Raw genomic sequence first — 21,679 nt, forward strand, 5'->3', positions numbered from 1 at the left:
TTCTTTCTCAGAAAAATCTTCGAATTCAACCAACTCGAAATCAGGAAAGTCATTCGGCTCTTTTTCATTTTTATCAGACAAAGGCGAAGTTTCGACACTTATAGGGGGATTTTTACGAATTTCAAAGGCTTCAGCGGGGTACGCAGTTTCATCATCCGAATGCGGAGGCGAAGGGGTCCTTTGATCTTCTTTAATTCGACCTTCACGAAATGGGTGAGATCAAAAGCCGGAAACCGAGTATGATTATTAGCCATAGCCACTTTGGGCTGTTTTCTTTTGAAAAATGGTAATGCGAATCGAAAGTCACAATCCATTTTTTCAAAATCAAAGCAAAAATAAAAACGCGAAACAAAAGCAGTTTTTTCAAACTTACCCAAGTAGTTGAAAAAATTAAAGGCAATCAGACGTAAACTCGAAGTTAGGTAGGTACCTATCCGAAGTCACTGAACACTTGTCACTGGAACAACGATGCTGCAAAGACTAATTTTTTCGAATATGCGAGTAGATGGCTATGTAATCGGTTGCTTAGCTCTTTCTGATGTGCGCGCATATCCTTTTCTCCCCTATTTAAAAAGGTTAACACCCTGTCGACGAGGTGGTCATTTTCTCATCTTTACGCTGGTGTGAGGAACCCTTCTGTCTTAACAAATCCTTTGACACTCGCCGCATCGTATCTATTTTATTACTTAAAGCGTGCATATTTGAAGATTTGAAGGGTGGACAGGAGGGGTTGCACGGATGGTCATTAATTACGCTATTTAACGATTACAAATACACGCATTTTTTCTATTTTCTAAGAAAAATTGTTACAGCTACATGTTCTAAATTAATGATGTTATTTTTCAGTGCATGTAACGCCTACTTGACAGATTTATGTGTCGCATATTTACGCTTCCAGAGGGGTGCGTTGAGTGTGATGACCTTGGGTAGGTACAGCACCCTCGCAGCAAGCCTATTTTCGAGTCTACGCCTAATATTTACGTGATTACAAAGTACATAGTATACAGAAACGAAAAAATCGCGAAAAAATGCATATTAATTGTAGATTAGTTTGATTAATTTTATTCTATTTTATTTAATTTAAATAACCTACTATTATTTAAGATGTTTTCTTGTTAAAATTGCACTGGGGGTGCCCCTGTCTGTTTTTTCAAAATTGTCTTCAATGAATAGGTCGGAGATACCTATTTCACTGATTTCATCCAATTTCTATTACATTTTGAAGTATTTTTGGTCAAAAAACGTAATAATAAGCAGGACACAGTGTGACAATTTAGTACAAGAAAGCAATGATTTTATTTTTTCAAATTCCTTGATTCGTCTGTAATGCAACAATATTGGAAACTTTGGACTGAAAAAGCATCTTTCAAAGAGGTACTATGTATCGATCGTGAGAAGGATCACTTTTATCAACCAAAGTTCATTATATCCAACACTTCACATCTACCTACGAGGTCAAAAAATTCATTTTTGATCATAATTGACTGCTTTTTACTCGGATGGTCTGAGGCAGTCAATTATAATATTTTTACTCTATTTTATATCACTATAAAATATTATTATAATTAGTACACTTTTTGTACATAGTTTCTAAATTATGCAAAAAACACTTGAAAAATACACTGAATGGGGCTGAATTTTGAATTCTCAATATTCAAAATTTGAACTTTTGGCAAACAGAACCTAGATTCTATAAATTTAGATTAGAACAGGGCTCTTAGGGAGCTTTTTGGGTTCTAAAATGAAAATTTCGAAAATTTTAATTTTTGAAAAATGCAATTTTAATGAGTTCGATCGATCTACTTTATGGCAGGTGCCATAAAATAAGATCGCACCTGATCCGGGCGCCATTTGACATAGTTAGGCCTAGACGCCTCGGTTAGAGGGAGAGGAGGAATTATTTGTTTTCCTATGCTAGTGAGTTTTAGAAATATCACCTTAGGGGGTGAATATTTCCCTATTTGCCTGGATAGCTCAAGACTCTCTATCTAACCAATAACCTGACTTAACTACGCAAAAACTATGTATTGAGTGTTGAAATAAAGACAACCTACAATACAATTTAAAGAATTTATTATAACGTATTTATACATAGGACTTCGGTTCTACCCATCGGTAACCTACGTCTACTACGATCCGTCATAAGGAAGTAAAATGCATAATTTATAACTAGTACCGAGTGCACTTAATTAATTTCCTCGTAGCATTCCTCCTATTTAGGGAATGCTCACGAGTAGAAAAATAAGAAACCTATACACAAAATACACGATGAAGTCATGCAAAACACCATTGATACAAATTAGGTAGGCATGGAATTCTCCGATTCCACATGCCTACCTATAACAATAATTAGTAATAAGCCAATTACCTTGATGATAAATGCGCTTCAACATTTACCTGAAAACTGTCCACATTGACCATCTCTATCATGGGTCCTACTAATACTAAGGACGACGATGGCACCTTAACTAGACGAGATTTCACATAACACTTCGCATAATTTACAGGTGACCGGTTACACCTCAAACTACCGAAAAGAACTCCAATACAATTGATCATCGGATCAATTGATTGTCTAAATCAAATTAAATAAATTTCACACGCGAGGTGTTAACAAATAAAAACTTATTACTAAATGACGAAGAACCATCTTACTGCAGGAAACGGAACTAAGTGGAGAAAATGCCGCGGACTACTTGTATATATAGTTTTTTAAGATAGTCACGTGACCAAAGGCTAAGATCTTTGTCGGCATTTTTCCCTATTTTAAATAATAAGCTCGCGGCGCGAGCTCGATGCAAAGACCTAACTTGTCATCATAAATCTGTCATTTAATTGATGACAAATTGCTAACTATTTAGAGTATTTTACCCTTCGTAAATAACACGTTCCCAAACTTATCAGTTTAAGGGGTTCACAAAATCATCCCCCTTTAGGCGATGGAGGCAGTATGCCCTATATCAAATTGTGAAAAGAGAGCTTTTATTATTGAGTTACCTATTTTATAATTTCCTGAAAACTAAAAATGTCGAAGGCATGAAAATCAACTTTTTACATTATTAAGTAATGATGTTTTGCGTTTCAAATCATCAATTTTTCACTGCTTTTGCCCTCGCTTCACTCGAGCTGGATCACTCTTTAGTCAAGGAAACCACATAAAGACCCTCCGTCGATCCTCCGAGACAACGTTTTTCTTAAAAGGGGGGGGGGGGGGGTCCTAAGAAACAAGTTAAAATCTACTAATTTTTTCCTTTTTTTAAAGTACCACATACATTTGTATGTATGTACTTGAGATTTTAATGTTTTTTTAAAAAAAAAATTTGTGAAAAAATGTTTTGGTTGAATGTTTGGATTTATCGTAAGATCATTTTGATAGGATACTTTTTCTAAATTGCAGGAAATGTTGACCCAATTTTGAGCACAAAAATCTTCGAAAACGTTCAAAATGCATTTCCGTCAAATATTTCAGTTTATCGCCAAATTTTCACACACTTCAATTGGTTGCATGATGCTTTTTCAAAAACATTGAGAATCTTGACTCAGTGTTCTGAGGCTCTGAGCTACTACACACATCATTTGAAATTATCCGGATCATGAAAAGTGACCTTGACAGATTTTGGAGAAAATGCTACGTTAAAGAAATGTTAGGAAGCAAATCCAAAAAGTAAGGTCAATATTCGTAGTTACCTATATTTGGCGCTAGCTTCAGAATTTTCCAAGTATTTGAAAAAACTTCCAAAAAAAGGGCATGCTTTGAACTTTATGTTTTTAAAACCATTTATTGAAACATTTCCGGTCAGATTATGCCACAAACAAAATCATTGGTTTGCTTTTCGACGCCATTTCACAATTTGCAATTAAAGTTAAAGGATACTGTTGAAGTTTTCATTTATTCTTCATTTTGAACTTTCTGTTGACTTTTTCAAATGATTTCCTCTCTGTCCCTTCTGAAAAATCTGATGTTACTGGAAGTTTTCAAAATCTTTCAATTGGGCTGCTCCAAAATACCTTGTTTCAATCAGAATGATCTCTCTCGTATTTGACGAATTGCTGTATTCTTCCGAGTGAATTCTCCATGCGTTCTGCGCATGTCTTTAAACATGGTTCATTTTTTTCCCAATTTGCTTCTGTAATCAAAAATAATTGATTCGAAACAAAAGGCGACTAAAATTCGTTCAGTCCAAAAAAATATAAAAAATCAAAATTTTTCTTTTTGTATTGAAAATTTTTGAAAATTGCACGAATGGCCCTATATCTTGTCTACAACCAACGTCCTGAAGCAAAATTTCAAAAATTTCCAGTCCTGTGAAGCCTCAGGCGCGATTTTCATTTTTTTTTAGAATTTTAAAATTTCTCCACAAGATGTGGAAATTAAATTTCCATCATGTTTCATTTTTATTCAATTCGGTCTGAAAGATGAAAAATTCTTTGGCTCAGATGAGAAGAATAGATCGTAATTACATGTGCAGGCTTGAAATAAAAAAATAAAAAAAATACATGGATAAGTCGCCAAAAAGTAATCATCAATTGAATTTTTTTGTAGCAATAATTGAAAATTTGAAAAAAAAACATCAATTTTAGATGAATTTCTGCGATGATTTTAAATTTTAAATTAGTTTTTAGTGTCGAAATCTGATATTTTTGAGGCGATAAGGAAATAATTTTTTCGTGATGACTTAATTCGGAATAAAAAATGTCATAAAATTACTCACCTTTCATAGATGGCATTATCGATTTCGCTATAGCTGATTCGATATGTCGCATCAAGACTGACGAAAATTCATCCAACCAATACGATATTAACGCTTTGTATTTGGAGGGTGAATCTCCGAAATCAAATTGTCTGATTTTGTACTTTTGCGCGTCCACAGTTATACTTCGATTTTCACGATCGAAGCTCACGAAAAGATGATCTATCTCAAAAATCGTGTACACTATTGGCATCTCATGAAGGTAAAAAGCCATAAACCCATGAATGTCCTTCACGTGCAGAGAAGTGCCGTTGAATGATTCGAAATTTGAGAGTCCTTGGATCGCGACACTTTCCAAATGGTATTCGTTGAGACAAATCTTGGGTATCAAGTAGTAATATTTGTGCTCGTTTCGAGAGAAATCAGGATGAACCCTTATCAAGTTCTGTTTCGGGTAAATGAACGAACTGTGTTTCAAAGCGTTCCTAAATTTCTTATTGTGGGTCAAGCAATAACGCACTAATTTTGATACCATGAGATCGATCTCGAGTAGGATTTTTTCTCTTGTTTGGTTGGGCACGTGATCAAATCCTCGGAGCTTTGTATGCTGTATAGGTAACATGCGGAGTAAGGTGTTGAAACACATGGCCGATTAATTAATAGACGATATTGTTAATACTCACTTCCCAGTCTATGACGTCCTGGTAGTCTATATCAAGCGTTTTTGTTTTGTTATTCCGGTCTGTTGATAATTCGGTTACAGTTATCGAAAAATTTTGGATTGAGGTACTCTTGAAGATGTAACCATCAGCATACGTCGCGTTAGGTTGTAAGAATATTAATCCGTCTAAAAAAAATTCCGCGTTTCCGCATTGTATTCGCTGCAATTTTAGTTCGTTTGTACATACGTTACAAGTGGAATTGGTATTGGTATAGGTTTGTATGTATGTATTGGCGATTTTTGTCGTGTTTACTTACAGTAGTATTTCCAGAAGAAGTCCAATGAATTGACAAAAAGTATGCTTCCGGATGGTATAGAAACTCGAGTTTTTCAAACTTGATCTTATCGCCAAATAGGCCTATTTTTATTTTTCGAACGTTCTTTGTTTCATAGCTCCATGTATGACCGAAGCTTCCTTCAAATGCTTTCCCTACTTGATCCCAACCGGACATTTGAAGTATACCATTAATGGACTCATTCAGAGCTTTTGTGATATCGTAATTCCTGGGTGAATCAGAAGCTTTCATCAACACAACATCTGAAACATGTATTATATTTTGTACGAGTGTTGCAAATCATAAAGTGGATGGTGAGAATTGACTACGATTTATTTTTTTTATAAAAGTTGAATAAGGGAGGTTTCTTACACTTCGCGATGAAAAAAATTAGCAGAGAAGTCTTCATTTTGAAATTCATGTTGCCAAAAGATGTAGGTACAATATGAATTGAACCTTAGTTGTAATACAAAAATGAAACAGATTTGAAAACTAATTTGATTTTTTAGATATAAAAATCAAGACTGAGGCCTATTTCAAGAACTTTTATGATCTTGATACCTATATCAATTCAAGTAAAATGTAAAAACTTTTGCCCTACAAGATTATCAGATTAAAAATTTTTCTTATCTTGTGTATTTTGCTGGTTATTCATGTTGCTGTTATTTTTTCCTTGATCGGAGTGATATCAAATACCTAGTGAAAAGTTCACCAAGTTATCATTATTACCTATATTATCGTGAGTTATTAACGATTATCATATGTATACGAGTCGAAATAAAAAATATAAGGTGACCATTTGACCAATCACTTTAAAACTGAGAAAAATCAGAGAATTTTGCACTTTTGGAAAAGTCAGGAAAATGTGAGAGAATTGTGTGATTTTCATTGTATGCAAAAGTACAGGCAATTTTGTGGAGAAAATTAATTAGGTACCTTTAGCTGAATGAATGAATTAAATTATTCATCTAGAATTTGGGGGGGGGCGGTAGTTGCAGACTAGGTACATACTTATCATATTTCTTGTTAAAAATTGCAATTCAAATTTTAACCCATTTTTGTAGGTTGAACAACAGCTTTTTTGAAAATCGCAAAAATCTCGACTCAATTTTAAGCTGAACATTTTTCAAAAGTGTTGAAAAAAATATTTTTGTCAGATATTTGGATTTATCGCGGGAGCATTTTGATAGGATACTTTTTCAAAATTGCTACAAATGTTGCCTCAATTTCGAGCTAAAAAATTTTCAAAAAATATTTTCTTCGAATAGATACCTGATACCTTGATATAGTATAGATATAGGAATTACTGATGGAAGGAGGGAAGGATTATAATATTTTCCTATGCTATTGATTCTAAGAATTATTCCCTAAGGGAGTGAATAATTCCTCTATTTGCCTGGATAGCTCAAGACACTCTCTTTCACCAATAAATACCCTAACTATGCCTTAATGTAGAAGTAACTACAGAGGAACGCCTCATGTTAAAGTTTTTCAATTCCTAGTGCAAAATATGCAATGAATGAAGAAATAAATTCAACCTACACTACAATTTAAAGAATTTATTATAACGTGTTTATACATAGGACATTACCCCATTGGGTAAAAATCTGCCGATGATACGCGACAAAAAACGCGGCAGGAATTGCAACACTTTCCGCCAATACTTTTCTGCTCATTAATCGGTGCGCGTATTTTTTCACGCGATAAATTCTGCTGATGATCAATATCGATGAAAAAATGTTGGCACCACCGGGGATCGAACCTGGGTCTCCAAGTTGGTAAACGACTTCTCTACTAACCTAGCCACCAGAACATGTATCGATTAGAACGCAAGATCTCTATACTACGTGAAAACATACGCGTAAAATACTACATTTACGCTTGTGTTTATAAAATACGCGAAAGAATTACGCCAAGAAACCGGCTTGTAGCGTATTTTGTAGCTGGTTTCTTCCAACGCAAAAAACACGCCACTTAATTTGAAAGCGTTGTGGCCTTACGCGAGAAAATACGCTACAAAATATTATTGTAGCGTATTTTTTAGCAGATTTTTCTTTCAGTGCCCCAATCTGCCTTCTGGATAGCGCTTTTTCACGCGTATATTTGGAATACGTCATGTGATATACTACTATGCCGTACGTGGTATGTTTAGGGCACACCCACATAGTAACACTGCATCGTGTCGGCAACACTGCGTTGTATTCTCGTCTGCTAGCTGTACGAGCCAAGCGATGAGAGTACAGAACATCAGTAGCTTGTCCGGTTCGAAACGGATAGGTTATTCATTGTTAATCGGTTAATGCAGTCATTTAGTATATAAGTTTTACTCGCGTGTGTTAAGTGATAGTGTTAATTCTTCATTTAGTTTTAATTAGTTTACTTATTATTAAGGTCGATGCACTTGCGATTAGGTTCGAGGTGAGTAGGCGAGAAGGATTAGTGATCTACTCGTCACCATCACGGTTAGAATACGTTATTGGAACGTTATCGGGAATCTCCACTGAGAGATACCTTACTGCCAACCCCTCGCCAATGTGCGAATGAAACCTCACCAATGTGTGAAAGGTGCATCATGCTAACACATACGAGTACACCAACGTGTGTAATTGTATGAATCATTTGTCATGTTAATCTATCTTAGTACATCAACGTATGTAATTAGATAGCCTCATGTAAAGTGTTGTTAATCTCATGCACATTATATTATTTCATCATGTTTATCTTGTTGTTATTTATGGTGTGTGTGAAAACATCTGTTAAGAGTGTAAATGCAACTTTTCCTACTCACGCCCTAGCCGAGCATATGAGGTATTCTGGTAAGTATTTAGAAGAAATGCTTTAAGGAATATTTCTAGGAAACAACACAATAGCAATTATAGGTACATCCCTATCATTACTTTAAGTACCATTTACCCTCTTACAGTCAATAAACCAGCTGGTTTTGGCGTCTTTTTCGGCGTATGGGCAGATTTTCCCCCAATGGGGTATACTACCTTTCCGTAGTATCAGTCTACTAAGATCTGTCATAAGGGAGTATAATGCATAATTTATAACCAGTAGGTACTAGATACAGCTAATTAATTTCCTCGTAGTAATTCACCTGTATTGGAATTGCTTACGAGTGGAAAAACAAGAAACATATATGAAAATACAAGCTCAGTGGTGTAGTGGGTTGAGCCACGGCTTTCTGAACAAGAGGTCGTGGGTTCAAATCCCACTAGAGACCCAGGTGTTAATGTGTAATGTATACATTGTAGTGTATTTAACATCTATTACACGTTAAGCTCCGAGCACCAGAACAGCAGAGGCAACAGAAATGCACGCAATCTGTTGCCAGTACCAAAAAGCTGTAACTGGTTGAGCACCTATAGGTAGCAGTGATTACTGAACTCAGGGCTGTAAAAACCTGACTGGGTAATTCTCAAAAAAAGTTTAAATTTCAACACTAAAATTTTTCAAAAATGAAAACCTTTTTTTGATTTTTTTTCAAAAGGGACTTGATTCTAGGCATACCCAGGACCCCTAAAATGACTTCAGGCCCAAGTCATTCTCAATAGGGGCGGGGGCAGGGGCTTCAAAAAATCGGTGTCACATGTTGGAAAAAAAGGCTGTTCACTACTTTTGGGTAGGTATAGGTATAATTGGAGCAGTTATTGGTAGCTTTAGCTCACAAAAAGGTCATCAAGTAAGTACCAGGTACCTTTTGATGGGAGCATTCGAACATGATAGGGTAGGTGTTTTCCTACGCCGTGGTCAAAAAATCACGATAGCCACGATGCAATACCAAATTGTACTATCCACTACGCAAGAAAAAAAAAACTAAAATCAGTTTTATTGGCAATTGAATCATTAATTTTTCAATATTCAAAATTGTAGTCATTAAATACTTACCATTCAAAACATATTTCCTTTTTATTCAGCAAAAAATATCTCATTGGAACCGAGGAATGATAAGGCACGGCGTTGGATCCGAAAAAAGGAAATCAGTACAATTTTCACTGATTATAATTTGCAGACTGGTTCACTGCATTTGCTTGATGGATTTGAAATGGGCGCAGCACTACTATCACTAAAACGATACAGTGTAGCCATTTCACCGCAAAAAAAATCGATAGGAGTGCCAGAAAAAAATTAACAAAAAATGGCCACGGCGCTGGACACAAAACTGGTTACATCACTTTATGACCTCGGTTTCAGGGTATAAAGTATCATTCCAAAAATTTATATCAGTTCTGTCATTTACTCTCATATCATATAATAATATGTACCATTTTTTTTTTTTTCAGAAAAAAAGATGGTGTACTTCATTTTTGAAGATGAAGTTGAAAAATTTAAGTGGTTACAGGCCACGACGTTGGAATTTTCAGGGTTTGGGGGGACTTGACCCATAGTGGAGGGGGGTTGGGGGCTGTTAAACTACATGCACGTGATGCCCGAGTTGGTATCTACACAATACCACCGAAAAAAAATTTCAATTGTCAATAGTATTCAAGTTAACCACCGGTTACATGATTTTTAAACTTTTTTTGAGAATTACCCGACTAGTGATGTATGAGCTACTTTGTAGATAGCGTAGAAAGCAATGGGAAACTACTATGTGTTAGCTCAAAAAAATGTTGATTCCCTAGAATAATCGCAGTGGCATATAGGCATTCGCCTCTCCCTGTTAGGGTACCACTTAATGCGATTTCCAATGTCCTGTAAAGGATATGGAACCACAACGATGACAACAATGAAAATACATGATGAATTCATGCAAAACACCATTGATAAAAACGATAGGTACTTAGGCATAGAATTCTCTGATTCAATATACCTACCTATAACAATAAGCTGATTACGTGATTACCTGGGTAGCAAATGCGCATTAACATTCACCTGACCCTATCCACATTGGCCATCTCTATCAGCTGTCCCCCCCAATACTAAGGACTTTGATGGCGTCTTACTAAACAAGAACATCATGTAGCACTTTGCCTTACAGGATGGTGACTGGTCACACCTCCTCATGATCAAAAAGAAACCAATTAACCAATTTAAGATTGGCTAATTGTTTAAATCAAATTAAATATGAATTTCACATGCGTGGTGTTAACAAATAAAAACTTATTACTAGGATGACGAAGAATCATCTTACTGCAGGAAATGGAACTAAGTGGAGAAATAGCCGCAGACTACCCCTATATATAATTTTTTGCAATCATCAGAGACCACATACCAAAGGCTTTGTCAGCATTTTTCCCTATTTAAAATTGATAAGCTCACAGCCGCGAGCTCGGCTAAAGACCTAACTATCATCATAAATATGTCATCTTAATTAATGATATAGGTATTTCGCCTATCTGCCATTTATAAATAACACGTTACCAAACTTTTCAGTTTAAGGGGTACATAAAATAATCATCCCTTACGGCGATGGAGGCAGAATGCACTAAGTATATCAACCTATAGGGTCATTCCACGTCAATTCAACCAAGAAGTGGTGAGGGGGTTTGGTGATTTTTTTGAAATTTTTCCTGTGAAAAGACCTTTTGAAGGTATGACCGATGGCCTAAATCGCAGCCCTCTAGCCCTTTTTTAAAGGATGCTAGGGGGTATCAAAAATTTCAGTCAACTTGAAATACATATCATCCATTTCAGCAGTGGATTACTCGATAACCGCAATAGGTATACCTATTACCTACCAAAATGGGAACTTTTTCAAATAGGTAAATAGGGATTTTAAAAGGCTTTTTGGTAATATCATAAAAATCAGTGTTGCCACTTTTTTCGTACGAAAAATTAGCTGGAAAATTTTTAAACGTAGTTTTTATGTCGTTCCGACTCTCAAAAAATCTGAATAAAATATAATAAGGACAACTTTTTATGCTGAACAACATATTAAAAAATTGGAATGGCATTATTTTGTAAAGTCAAATTTTTAAAAAATGGAAAATTTGCGAAAAATTCGATTTTTTGATTTAATACTTGAAAAAAAGTCTTAATTGGTGAAGTTGGCCTATTTGACCCCTATTTTTACGTATCCGTTGAAAAAGTTTTAAAAAACCTCTCACTTGATGAAATGAAATCAATTCATCACAAAAAAATCAATATTCGAAAAAATTCAAAAAATAAACTTTCAATTTTTTGCAACGAGTGTAATTTTTATCAACTTTTTCATGAAATACATCAAAAAGAGGTCAAAATAAGACAACTGGATAAATTTAAACTTTTTTTAATGTTTGGAATTGAAAATTGAATTTTTTCGAATTTTTATTTTTTTGTGATGAGTTTATGTCATTGAGTGAAAAAGCTTTTTCTTACCTATATAAATGTGTACCTACTTACTTGATTTTTTAATGCTTTTTTTTTGAAGGAACAAAAAAGTTTAGCTTTAGCTTCCAATGAAAAGGTCAGCTTTGAATTTTTGAAACAGATTTTCTCCAGGTTGCAGCAGTTAGCAATAGGACTACAATCCTGGACATATGAGAAGAAATTTGAATTACAGAAGAAAAAAATGCAAGCTCTCGCCTCGCCTCCCACCTCGAGAGCCTCGAGAGGATTGCGAATCATTGATATTTTTCATATCTCCCAATACATTATAAGGACCCTAAAAAAATGAGCCAAGTCGCGCATACCTGAACTCAAAACCTTGCTGATTTGACATGGAATGATCTCAGAGTAAGTAGGTATTTGATTTTTGAGCTGGTGCCATCCTGCAATTTCACTCAATGTTCAATATCAACTCACAATTTTTTAAACCACTTTTTCGAAACATTTATGGCCAGATTACGTCATAAACAAAATTTGTTGTGTACTTTTCGATGCCATTTCACCATTTGCAATTAAAGTTAAAGTACATATATCGTTGAAATATTCATTTATTCTTCATTTTGCACGATGTTGAATTTTCCAGATTATTTCCTCTCTCGCCTTTAGAATATTTGACGCTGCACGAAGTTTTCAAAATCTTTCAATTGGACTGCTCCAAAATACCATTGTTTCAATCAGAATGATCTCCACGTATTGCTGTATTTTTTCGAGTGAGTACATACTCCATGCTTTCTGCGCATTTCTTTAAAAATAGCTCTCATTTTTTCTCAATTTGCTTCTGTAATCAAAAAGAATTGTAGAATTTGAGCAAACGGTAACCAACGGATTTGCTGCTGCTTCTTTCGAGTCAAAATGAAATTTTCCTCAATTTTTTCAGATAATGTATGCTTTTATTCTGATTATTTGTCAAGCGTTTCTAATACCTGCTGAGATTATTTTTTCGATTTTTAAGAATACGCTTATCAACAACTCTCCTCTTTATCATTTCCTTTCACTTTCATCATTAAATAAATTCAATGTCCTGAACAGTAAGTATAATTGAGAAGAGCAGACCGAATTTGGCTCCATTCTCGGATTTTTAAACCAACCAATAGAATTTGTACTCGTACCTTATCGTCCAAAATTCCTGTGGTGAATTTTTTCGCCAAATCAGCTTGTAACACCTTCAAAAGGGGTGAAATTGCAATTTCAGTTGAAAATTTCCAACTATTTGCAGTTTTCAACCAATTTGTTTCAATAAAGGAATAATGTTAGAGACTACCGTGGGCTATTTAGTATTATGGAAATGGAAAATTACCTACTCACTTTTCATAGAAGGCATTATCGAATTCGCAATAGCTGATTCTACGTGTCGCATCAAGACTGGCGAAAATTCGTGTAACCAAGACAACATTAATGCTTCGTGTTTGCAAGATGAATCTGAATCTCGGAACTCAAATTGTCTGATTTTGTACTTTCGTGCGTCCACGGTTATACTTTGGTTATCACGATTAAAACTTACAAAAAGATCATCTATCTCAAAAGTCACGAACTCTATTATCGCCTCATGAATAATACAAGTCATAAATCCATCAATGTTCTTCACGTGCAAAGAAGTGCCGTCGAATGATTCGAAATTCGCGAGTCCTCGGATCTTGACATTTTCCAAATGGCCTATCTCGAGACAAATCTTGGGTATTAAGTAGTAATATTTTTGCTCGTTGTGAGAGAAATCAGGATGGACCTTTATCAATTTCTGTTTCGGGTAAATAAGCATACTATGTCCCAAAGCGTCCATAAAGTTCTCATCAAGGGCCAAAGAATCGCGCATTAATTTTAGTAACTTGCGGTTGATATCGGATAAGATTTTTCGTTTCTTTTTGAACGGCAAAAGACCACATTCTGGGAGCTTTGAGCGCTGTATAACATGCAGTATAAGGTGTTAGAATAAATAACCAATATAAGTAGGTAGATATATTACCTACTTTAATAATTAATGGCCGATGTTAATACTCACTTCCCAGTCAATAATGTCGTTGTAGTCTATATCAAATTTTATTGTTGTGTTATTCCGGTCGATTGATGATTCGGTTGTAACTATTGATAAGTTTTGGATTACGGTATGCATGTTGAAGTAACGAGACATCTTGCTAGGGCTAGGTTCAATGATCATACATCCGTCTAAATAATATTCCGTTTCTCCGCACTGTATTCGCTGCAATTTAGTTCCTTTGTATGTTAGAATATGGGTATAGGTGCAGGTTATGTACCGACTACCGTACTCGTATTGGCTATTTTTGTTGTGTTTACGTACTGTTGTATTTCCAGGAGAAGTCCAATGAATTGACAAAAAATTTGCTTTCGGAACGTATTGAAACTCTTGGCTTTGATACGCGATCTTTTCGCCATAGATCAATTTACGATTTAAGCTTTTTTTAAATGCGTTTTCCACTCGATTCCAACCAGCCATTTGAAGTATATCATTAATGGACTCGTTCAGTGCTTTTGTGATATCGTAATTTTCGGACAAATCAAGCGATTTCATCAACACAACATCTGTAATAAGTACCTATGTATTCTTCTCATAGTTGCAAATCATAAAGCCGATGGATGAAAATTGACTGAGATTTATTTGTTTGCAAAATATTAAAGGAAATACTGAAAAAAATTAGCAGAGAAGTTTTCATTTTGAAATTCGTGATGCCAAAAGATGTAGGGTAGTAAGTAAGTATACTTATTCAAGCCGAAAATCAGAAAAAAAATCAAAATTTTACCAAGTTGACCTAGAGAGCTGAAATTTGGCATATACCATATTTTCGACTTGCCCAAATCGATTGGAAAAGTTTCAAACCATTTTGAGCAGTTCTGGAGCAGCAGCGGATTTTTGAAACTTGGAATTTCCACTAAATTTCGCCAAACTAAGTTGGAAAACCGAAATTCACGCTGCACTCCAACTTAAATGTGTTATTCAGTCGGCTGCTAGTGGGTTTAAGTAATTTTAGAGCCTCTCGCAAATTTTTAAAAATTCTTGGAGCCCTCGGTGGATTTTTGAAACTTTAGATTTCCACAAAATTTCATCAAAATGCAGTTTGGAAAGCCGAAATTCATTCTGTAAATTCATTTCAAGATTGGAAATCTACCTACAGTCGACTTGAAAGCGTGTTGAATTTAGAGTTCAGAGTGAATTTTGAATGTCCAGCTCTGTTTGATAAAATGTCCTCGAAATTCCGACCATTGAAAAATCTGCTGGAGGCCCCAGTAATTTCCAAAAAGTAGCTGGAGGGTCCGAAACGACTTAAAATCTACATGGAAGATAATAAACTCATATCAACCATGCAAACAAACCATTGATCATATTACATTCCAAGACACCAAATATACCAACTGACGTGAGCTTACATGGCTAGGTTATTCAGCCAACATTTTGCAACCGTTGCGAATAACATAGTTAGGTAGGGGAGAGACGCCAAATATGGAATGTTGCCTAATATGGAATGCGACAATATCTCGAATGTTTACCATCGAAATCTACCGGCGATGGTCAGAATCGATTAAGCTAGTGAAATAACCAGGCTATACGAGTTTTGGTGGTGATCCGTAAAGTTATCTGTGTTTAATTGACAAAAATGTGATTTGATATCAAAAAAATTTTTCTGTGAAAAATTTTGAATTGAAAAATTTTAGCAGAAAATTGTGCGAGAACATTTGTATGAAGATTGCTTCTAGAAGTGAAAAGTGAGTACTTTCAGAATATTTCATCACTTTTTCTCGAAAGCTGCAAATAAAAAAGTTATGATCGTTTTTTATTCAGATTCTTTGGGTAGCCTATTATGGAATATGTTGTGTTTCTTATTTTTTAAGTATTCTTTCGATCACACATGTTCAAAATGTTAGTAATTATGCATCTTAGATGTATTTTAGGTCTCAAGTCGAATAAATTTGATTAAATATGCAATTTTATCCATTAATTTTTGAAAAAAAATTTTCTTTTCAAAGTCGGATAATTTCACATTTTAAATTGATTAAATGTGAATTTTGTTATTGTAGTCAAAGGTTTTAATTACTTATTACTTTTCAAGTCAAATAAATTCATTTAAATACATATTTTTGCGAGTAACTTTTGAAAAAAAAAACTATTCCATATTTGGGGACCATTTTTTCAAAGTCCAAAAATGACACTTTCTACAAAATTGGGAGTGGGGGGAAAAGTTTTTGGTTTTGAGAACTGAGCTTTTAGAGGGTGAAACTAGAGGGTTGCAGCTACCCATTGGTTGTTTGAGATCACCCTTAAGTTGATTTGGGGCTGAGCAATCTCAATTTTAAAGATGGTATTCCATATTTGGCGTCTCTCCCCTAATTCTTCTCAAACATTGGACCCCCTTATTCCAGCTAATCTTTCCTCAATGTTTGTGTTACCAGCTACTGCATCTGAAGTCTGTAATGTCATACAAGGTCTCAAAAATTCTAACTCAAGGGATAGTTATGGTTTAGATGTAGGCCTTATAAAACAAGCTGATCGCTACATAATATCTCATATACTTGTTGAACTTTTTAATGACTCTATAAATCAGGGAAAATTTCCAGACAGCTTCATCAAATTTAAACAACTACAGGCCCATCTCTGTAACACCAGTATTCTCAAAGATTTTTAAGCGTCTGTTGTACAATCGATTGATACCATTCCTATCAACTAACAGCATTCTAAGTGAAACACAGTTTGGCTTCCATCGTGGGAGAAACACCACCACAGCAATATTTAATTTATTGAACAAAATTCTCCAAGCTGGCCAAGAGGGTGAAAATTCATTGGCAATATTCTATGATTTATTGAAAGCTTTTGATACCATGAACCACAGAATTCTACTGGGAAAGTTGGAAAAGTTGGCTAAAATCCTTCCTTGTAAATAGGGTACAAATAGTCAAAATCCAAAATGGCGAGACTTACACCTTTTCTGAAGAGAAAATGATAGACAAAGGAGTCCCCCAAGCTTCCATACTTGGACCTTTATTGTTTATTCTCCATGTTAACGATTTGTCATCTTACATTAATGCACTTCTAACACAGCTTGCAGATGATACAACACTATATTTTTAAAAGGTGGTAGTTGGGACACACTGCTTAAAAAAACAGAACATGTTCTCAAAAACTTAATCTGTTGGTTTAATGCAAATTGCATGAGCTTGAACTTGGAAAAAACAGTAACAGTGCCTTTCAATGTAACCCCCAAGGAGGCAGACCTGGTAGCAGAAACTCTCTCAACTCAACCTAATGTCTCGAGTGCTGCAAAGTTCTTAGGGGTTGATGTTCACTGCAATTTAAAATGGGATGTATACATCAATAAATTAACCTGTCGTTTGTCATATGATAACTTTTTACTCTTTCAGCTATGCCAAATTACAAATCAAAAAACTCTCAGACTTGCATATTTTGGAATATTCCACTCTACAATGGCCTATGGGGTGGTTTTTTGGGGAGGTAATGCATCTTATGTCAAGCAAATTCTCACACTACAAAAACGTGCGATAAGAACAATCTATAAAATACCTCTAAGACAAACATGTAGGCCCCCTTTGTTGATAATAAAATTCTCACTACAATATCACAATAATATTTTGGACATATCTCTCATGGTTTATACTGGGGTAATAACCTTTCCAAAAATTACCTATCCATACAGTACCGGATCACGAGGTAACCTTAGAACTCCACACCACTGCACAAAACTTCTCCAGTGTAGTACTGTATCATCTGCTGCAAAAGTATATAATAGGATTCCAGGGAGTGTAAAAAACCAGCCAACTGAAAAAAAAATTCAAAAATGCCCTCAAAGAATGGCTGATAACTAGGGCTTATTATACCCTGGAAGAATATCTCAGCTCCCCGGATCAATAAGAGTTCAAAATTTTTTGAAATAACCTGGAGTGGATTTATGTACCTATAGTTTTAAATCCTTATCTTTTATGTTTAATCTTGTCTTTTATCCTACCTATATTTTAAAGCTGAAATTTGTATTCTATGTACTGCTTAACGTGATATGATGGCAGCAATGCTGCCGCATGTATCTCAAATAAAGAATTAATGAATTGAAGAATTTCATAGCGTATTGAATCTAGTTAACAGAATGAGTTTCGGCTTTCCAACTGCATTTGATGAATTGTGGAAATTTCGATTTCGAAGTTTTGGTGGAGGCTCGAAGGAGCAGATTTCAATTGTACTCCCATTACATCAACAACTAAGTACTAGTTTTGGGCCATTCCGGAGCCTCCAGAGATTAGGAAATTGTCTTCTGTGATATTTATTTAATTTGGATAATTTTTATGACTTTTCAGTTTTTCTTCAATCTGATATTTGGCGAGAAGCCTTAGAACTGTTTGGAACCACCACCAATCGACTCAGTGCCTTGAATTTAGGGTAGAAAGTATAAATTTCAGGTTTCCAACTTTATTGGGTACCTAAAACTTGAAATTTTCAAAAATTCGCCAGAAATCTTCAATAATCTTTAGTACCTGGAAGTTGTTTTTTTTTTGGGACGGTGGAAGAGACGGAGGAGGGGGCGAGGTTAGGACATACTCTTTCAATCTAGCTTGGTTTCGTCCAAATCGGATATAAAATTCTAAATTTGTTCATAGACTGTGTTCTTAATTCCAGATTATTTTTGAAACATATTCAACACATCTGTGAAATTATTAGTTTTTCAATTTTGAAGAATACTGTCCTCCCAGCCACCCCTCCTCCATCCTTCTATTTTATCCTAAAATTAAAGTTGGGAAATGCCCGTTGTAAGTGTTGCACCCTCATTATAAATTTTGTTTTATTTTTTCTTATTATTATATTTTTTTTTTGCATTCATTATTTATGAAGTGTAGAAAACCATTTTTATTGCATATCTATACCTATTTGACATTATTGTAATTACGTTTTTCAACATTTATGAAAAAATACAGGAAATTTACTCACTCTCCATAGATGGCATCATTGAATTAGCGATAGCTGATTCGATGTGTCGTATCATTATAGGCGAAACTTCATGTAACCAAGACGATATTGACGCTGAGTTTTTGGAACCTTCGATATCAAATTGACTGATGGTGTAGTTTTTTGCCTCAACAGTTACACTTTTGTTAAGGTAATTAACATCTATGAAAAGGTTATCTATCGTGAAATTCATTGCAATATTTTCCCTGCTTGAGTAATCGCGGTCCAAGTACATAGTCCCACTAATGTTCACTATGTGCAAAATGGTGCCACGGAATGATTTGAAATTCGAGAGTCCTGTGATCCTGATGTATGTTAAATTGTACTTCTGTAAAACAATCTTGGGTATTGAGTAGTAATACTTTTGCTCGTTGCTCGAAAAATCCGGATAAAGCAATGAAATATTCTGTTTCGGGTAAACCAACAAACTGTTTTTCAATGCTTGTTTGAATTTCTTGCTGCGAGCCAAACAATGACGGGTTACTTTGGGTAACATGAGGTGGAACTCGTACATGAGTTTTTGTCTCGTTTTGAGTTTCGTTTCATAATATCCGCCAAGCTTCGTTGACTGTAGAATGTTCACAGAAATAGTAAATTGTTAAAATTTGTACATATTCTGGAATATACTTAACTATGGCTGATATGGACACTCACATCATCATGCATTATATTGGCGTAGTCTATACCAATTTTAATTTTTTCCTCTTTTTTTCCAGTTGATGATTCAGCTATAATTATTGCAAACTTGAAGAATACAGGATTTGCGCTGATTTTAGCATCCGTCTTGTTCAGTGCTCCGATCATATTACAGTCTAAATAGTATCTGAATTCGTCGTCAAATTGTAATCGCTGCAATTCAATACCATACACAATAAATTAGCCATACACAATAAATTAGCTGTCGGTATAAATTCTCTAGGTTGGTATCGAGTTTTCACTTGAAGTTGAATTGTAGATATTTTATTTTTTATACCTGATTAAAGTGACTACGTTCTCAATTTTGTCAAATTCTGTAATGCTGAACGAAACCTACCGTTTCATTTTTAGCAGAATTCCACTGAATTGAGAGACCGTCGTATGTGTGAGCATCGTAAAACTGAAGATCACGATAGATGATCTCATCGCCAAATATTTTTAGTTTTCGAATGTTTTTGGTTTTATATTCCGATAAGCGGTGAAAGCTTTTTGTTAATGCTTGTTCTACTCGACTCCAGCCAGCTTTTTGAAATATTCCGTTGATGGAATCATTCAGAACTTTTGTGATATCGTATTTCGAGGACTCGTCGTCGAACGCTTTTATTGATACAAGATCTGAAACATTCGCAGTTAGCGGAATCGTTGGTTAAATGTATGATAATTTACTAGATACACGATTTCTTCTTCTCGAAGGAAATATTGCTTATCTATTCTTACCTTTTGCGATAAAGAAAATTAACAGGGAGGTTTTCATTTTGAAATTCATGTTGCTGATAGAATATACTTATGTGAATAAAATATTAATCGTGGTACAAGAATGAAACAGATTCGAAAAAAAATTTGTTGTGAGTATACATCGGCTATCAATACTTATTACTTATCAAGACCGATTAGTGCTTTGAAAACTTTCATCAATACTCGTCTTGATCATTTTTGAAATGTTACGCAAACGCTCTAGGCACAAAATTATAATACATACAAGTCCTAATTACGAGTAATCAAAACATTCCTTATCATCTTGTGTGTTTTCGTCATTCGTATTCGTTGACAAATTGAGGGGAGGTAGGGAGATTTTCGTCTACACGTTGGTGAAATATCTTAAAAATGCAAAAATTTTCATTTTTTAGGTTTCTGATGGTATTTTTGCAAAAAGTGCCAAACTTGTAATTTTTTTCTCGAAAATAAAATGAAATGTCGGTCCAATTTTTTGATAATTTATGTTATTCTACGTGAACAGTGGAGAAAATTTAGGAGACCACTGGGATGACAGACATTATCGAGACGGTCACACAGAGCAAAAGTGGCGCTGGTCCGGTCATGTTGCCAGAAGTGGGGATCAACGATGGGTGGTAAAGAAAAGACTAAGTACACAGTGAAGACCAGATAGAAAACAGGCACCGGGGAGACCAAAACGAAGTTGGGAAGATGAGATACAGACATGTGATGGTGAATGAAGGTTTGAAGGAGTACAGCCGAGGATTGGAGCTCGTCGAAGGAAGTGGGGAAGGCCTTCATCCAGCAGTGGGTTTTGAGAAAAAAGGCTGAAAAGAAAGACACATTATCTGATTTATTGGAGTCTCCAAGAAGCAGATTGTAAACTTCCATATTCCTTGTAAAAAAATTCAGTTCAAATTTTAACTCATTTTTGTTGGCTGCATAAGAGCTTTTTCGAGAAAGTCCCAAAAATCTACTCTATTTTGAGCTAAAAAATTTTCAAAATTGTCCAAAAAAGATTTTTGTCCAATATTTGGATTTAGGTACATAGCTAAATTATTTCGATAGGATACTTTTTCAACATTTCTGAAAATGTTGACCTAATTTTGAACTTTAAAAATGATCGAAAACGTTCAAAAAAATTTTTGTTGAATATTTCAGTTCATCGCTAAATTTTAACGCACTTCGATTAGTTGCATGAGTTTTTTCAAAAATATCGAGAGTATTGACCTAATTTCGAACTCAAAAATATTCAAATTTTAGCCCTATATTATGAGTCTAAAAAAAATTTGAACTTTTCGAGTCGCAGTTAGCC

The 21,679-nt window shown here is 34.9% G+C and overlaps 2 protein-coding genes across 6 annotated transcripts; both read right to left on the reverse strand.

Annotated features, from left to right (window-relative positions):
- Positions 1-3,560: 3,560 nt before the first annotated feature.
- On the reverse strand, positions 3,561-6,194 carry LOC135834904 (uncharacterized). Of its 2 annotated transcripts, XM_065348887.1 has the most exons (6): positions 6,060-6,194; positions 5,670-5,950; positions 5,375-5,572; positions 4,713-5,298; positions 4,009-4,127; positions 3,561-3,947 (listed from the first exon to the last, which is right to left on the reverse strand). In XM_065348887.1, exons 1-5 carry the CDS (start codon positions 6,106-6,108, stop codon positions 4,015-4,017), a joined length of 1,227 nt encoding a protein of 408 aa, XP_065204959.1. In that variant the 5' UTR covers positions 6,109-6,194; the 3' UTR covers positions 3,561-3,947; positions 4,009-4,014. The 2 variants fall into 2 exon arrangements, with proteins under 2 accessions (XP_065204959.1, XP_065204958.1); XM_065348886.1 differs by having other exon boundaries at positions 3,565-4,127.
- Positions 6,195-12,529: 6,335 nt separating this feature from the next.
- Positions 12,530-21,291, reverse strand: LOC135834905 (uncharacterized). 4 transcript variants are annotated; one of them, XM_065348888.1, is made up of 8 exons: positions 20,368-21,291; positions 19,988-20,265; positions 19,609-19,803; positions 18,937-19,522; positions 14,293-14,534; positions 13,996-14,193; positions 13,301-13,896; positions 12,530-12,777 (listed from the first exon to the last, which is right to left on the reverse strand). In XM_065348888.1, exons 1-8 carry the CDS (start codon positions 20,414-20,416, stop codon positions 12,744-12,746), a joined length of 2,178 nt encoding a protein of 725 aa, XP_065204960.1. In that variant the 5' UTR covers positions 20,417-21,291; the 3' UTR covers positions 12,530-12,743. The 4 variants fall into 4 exon arrangements, with proteins under 4 accessions (XP_065204960.1, XP_065204963.1, XP_065204962.1 ...); XM_065348891.1 differs by having other exon boundaries at positions 13,297-13,896; positions 20,368-21,289; XM_065348890.1 differs by having other exon boundaries at positions 13,305-13,896; positions 20,368-21,287.
- Positions 21,292-21,679: the final 388 nt, after the last annotated feature.

Source organism: Planococcus citri, chromosome 2, assembly GCF_950023065.1.
Source record: "Planococcus citri chromosome 2, ihPlaCitr1.1, whole genome shotgun sequence".
Classification (NCBI taxonomy): domain Eukaryota; kingdom Metazoa; phylum Arthropoda; class Insecta; order Hemiptera; family Pseudococcidae; genus Planococcus; species Planococcus citri.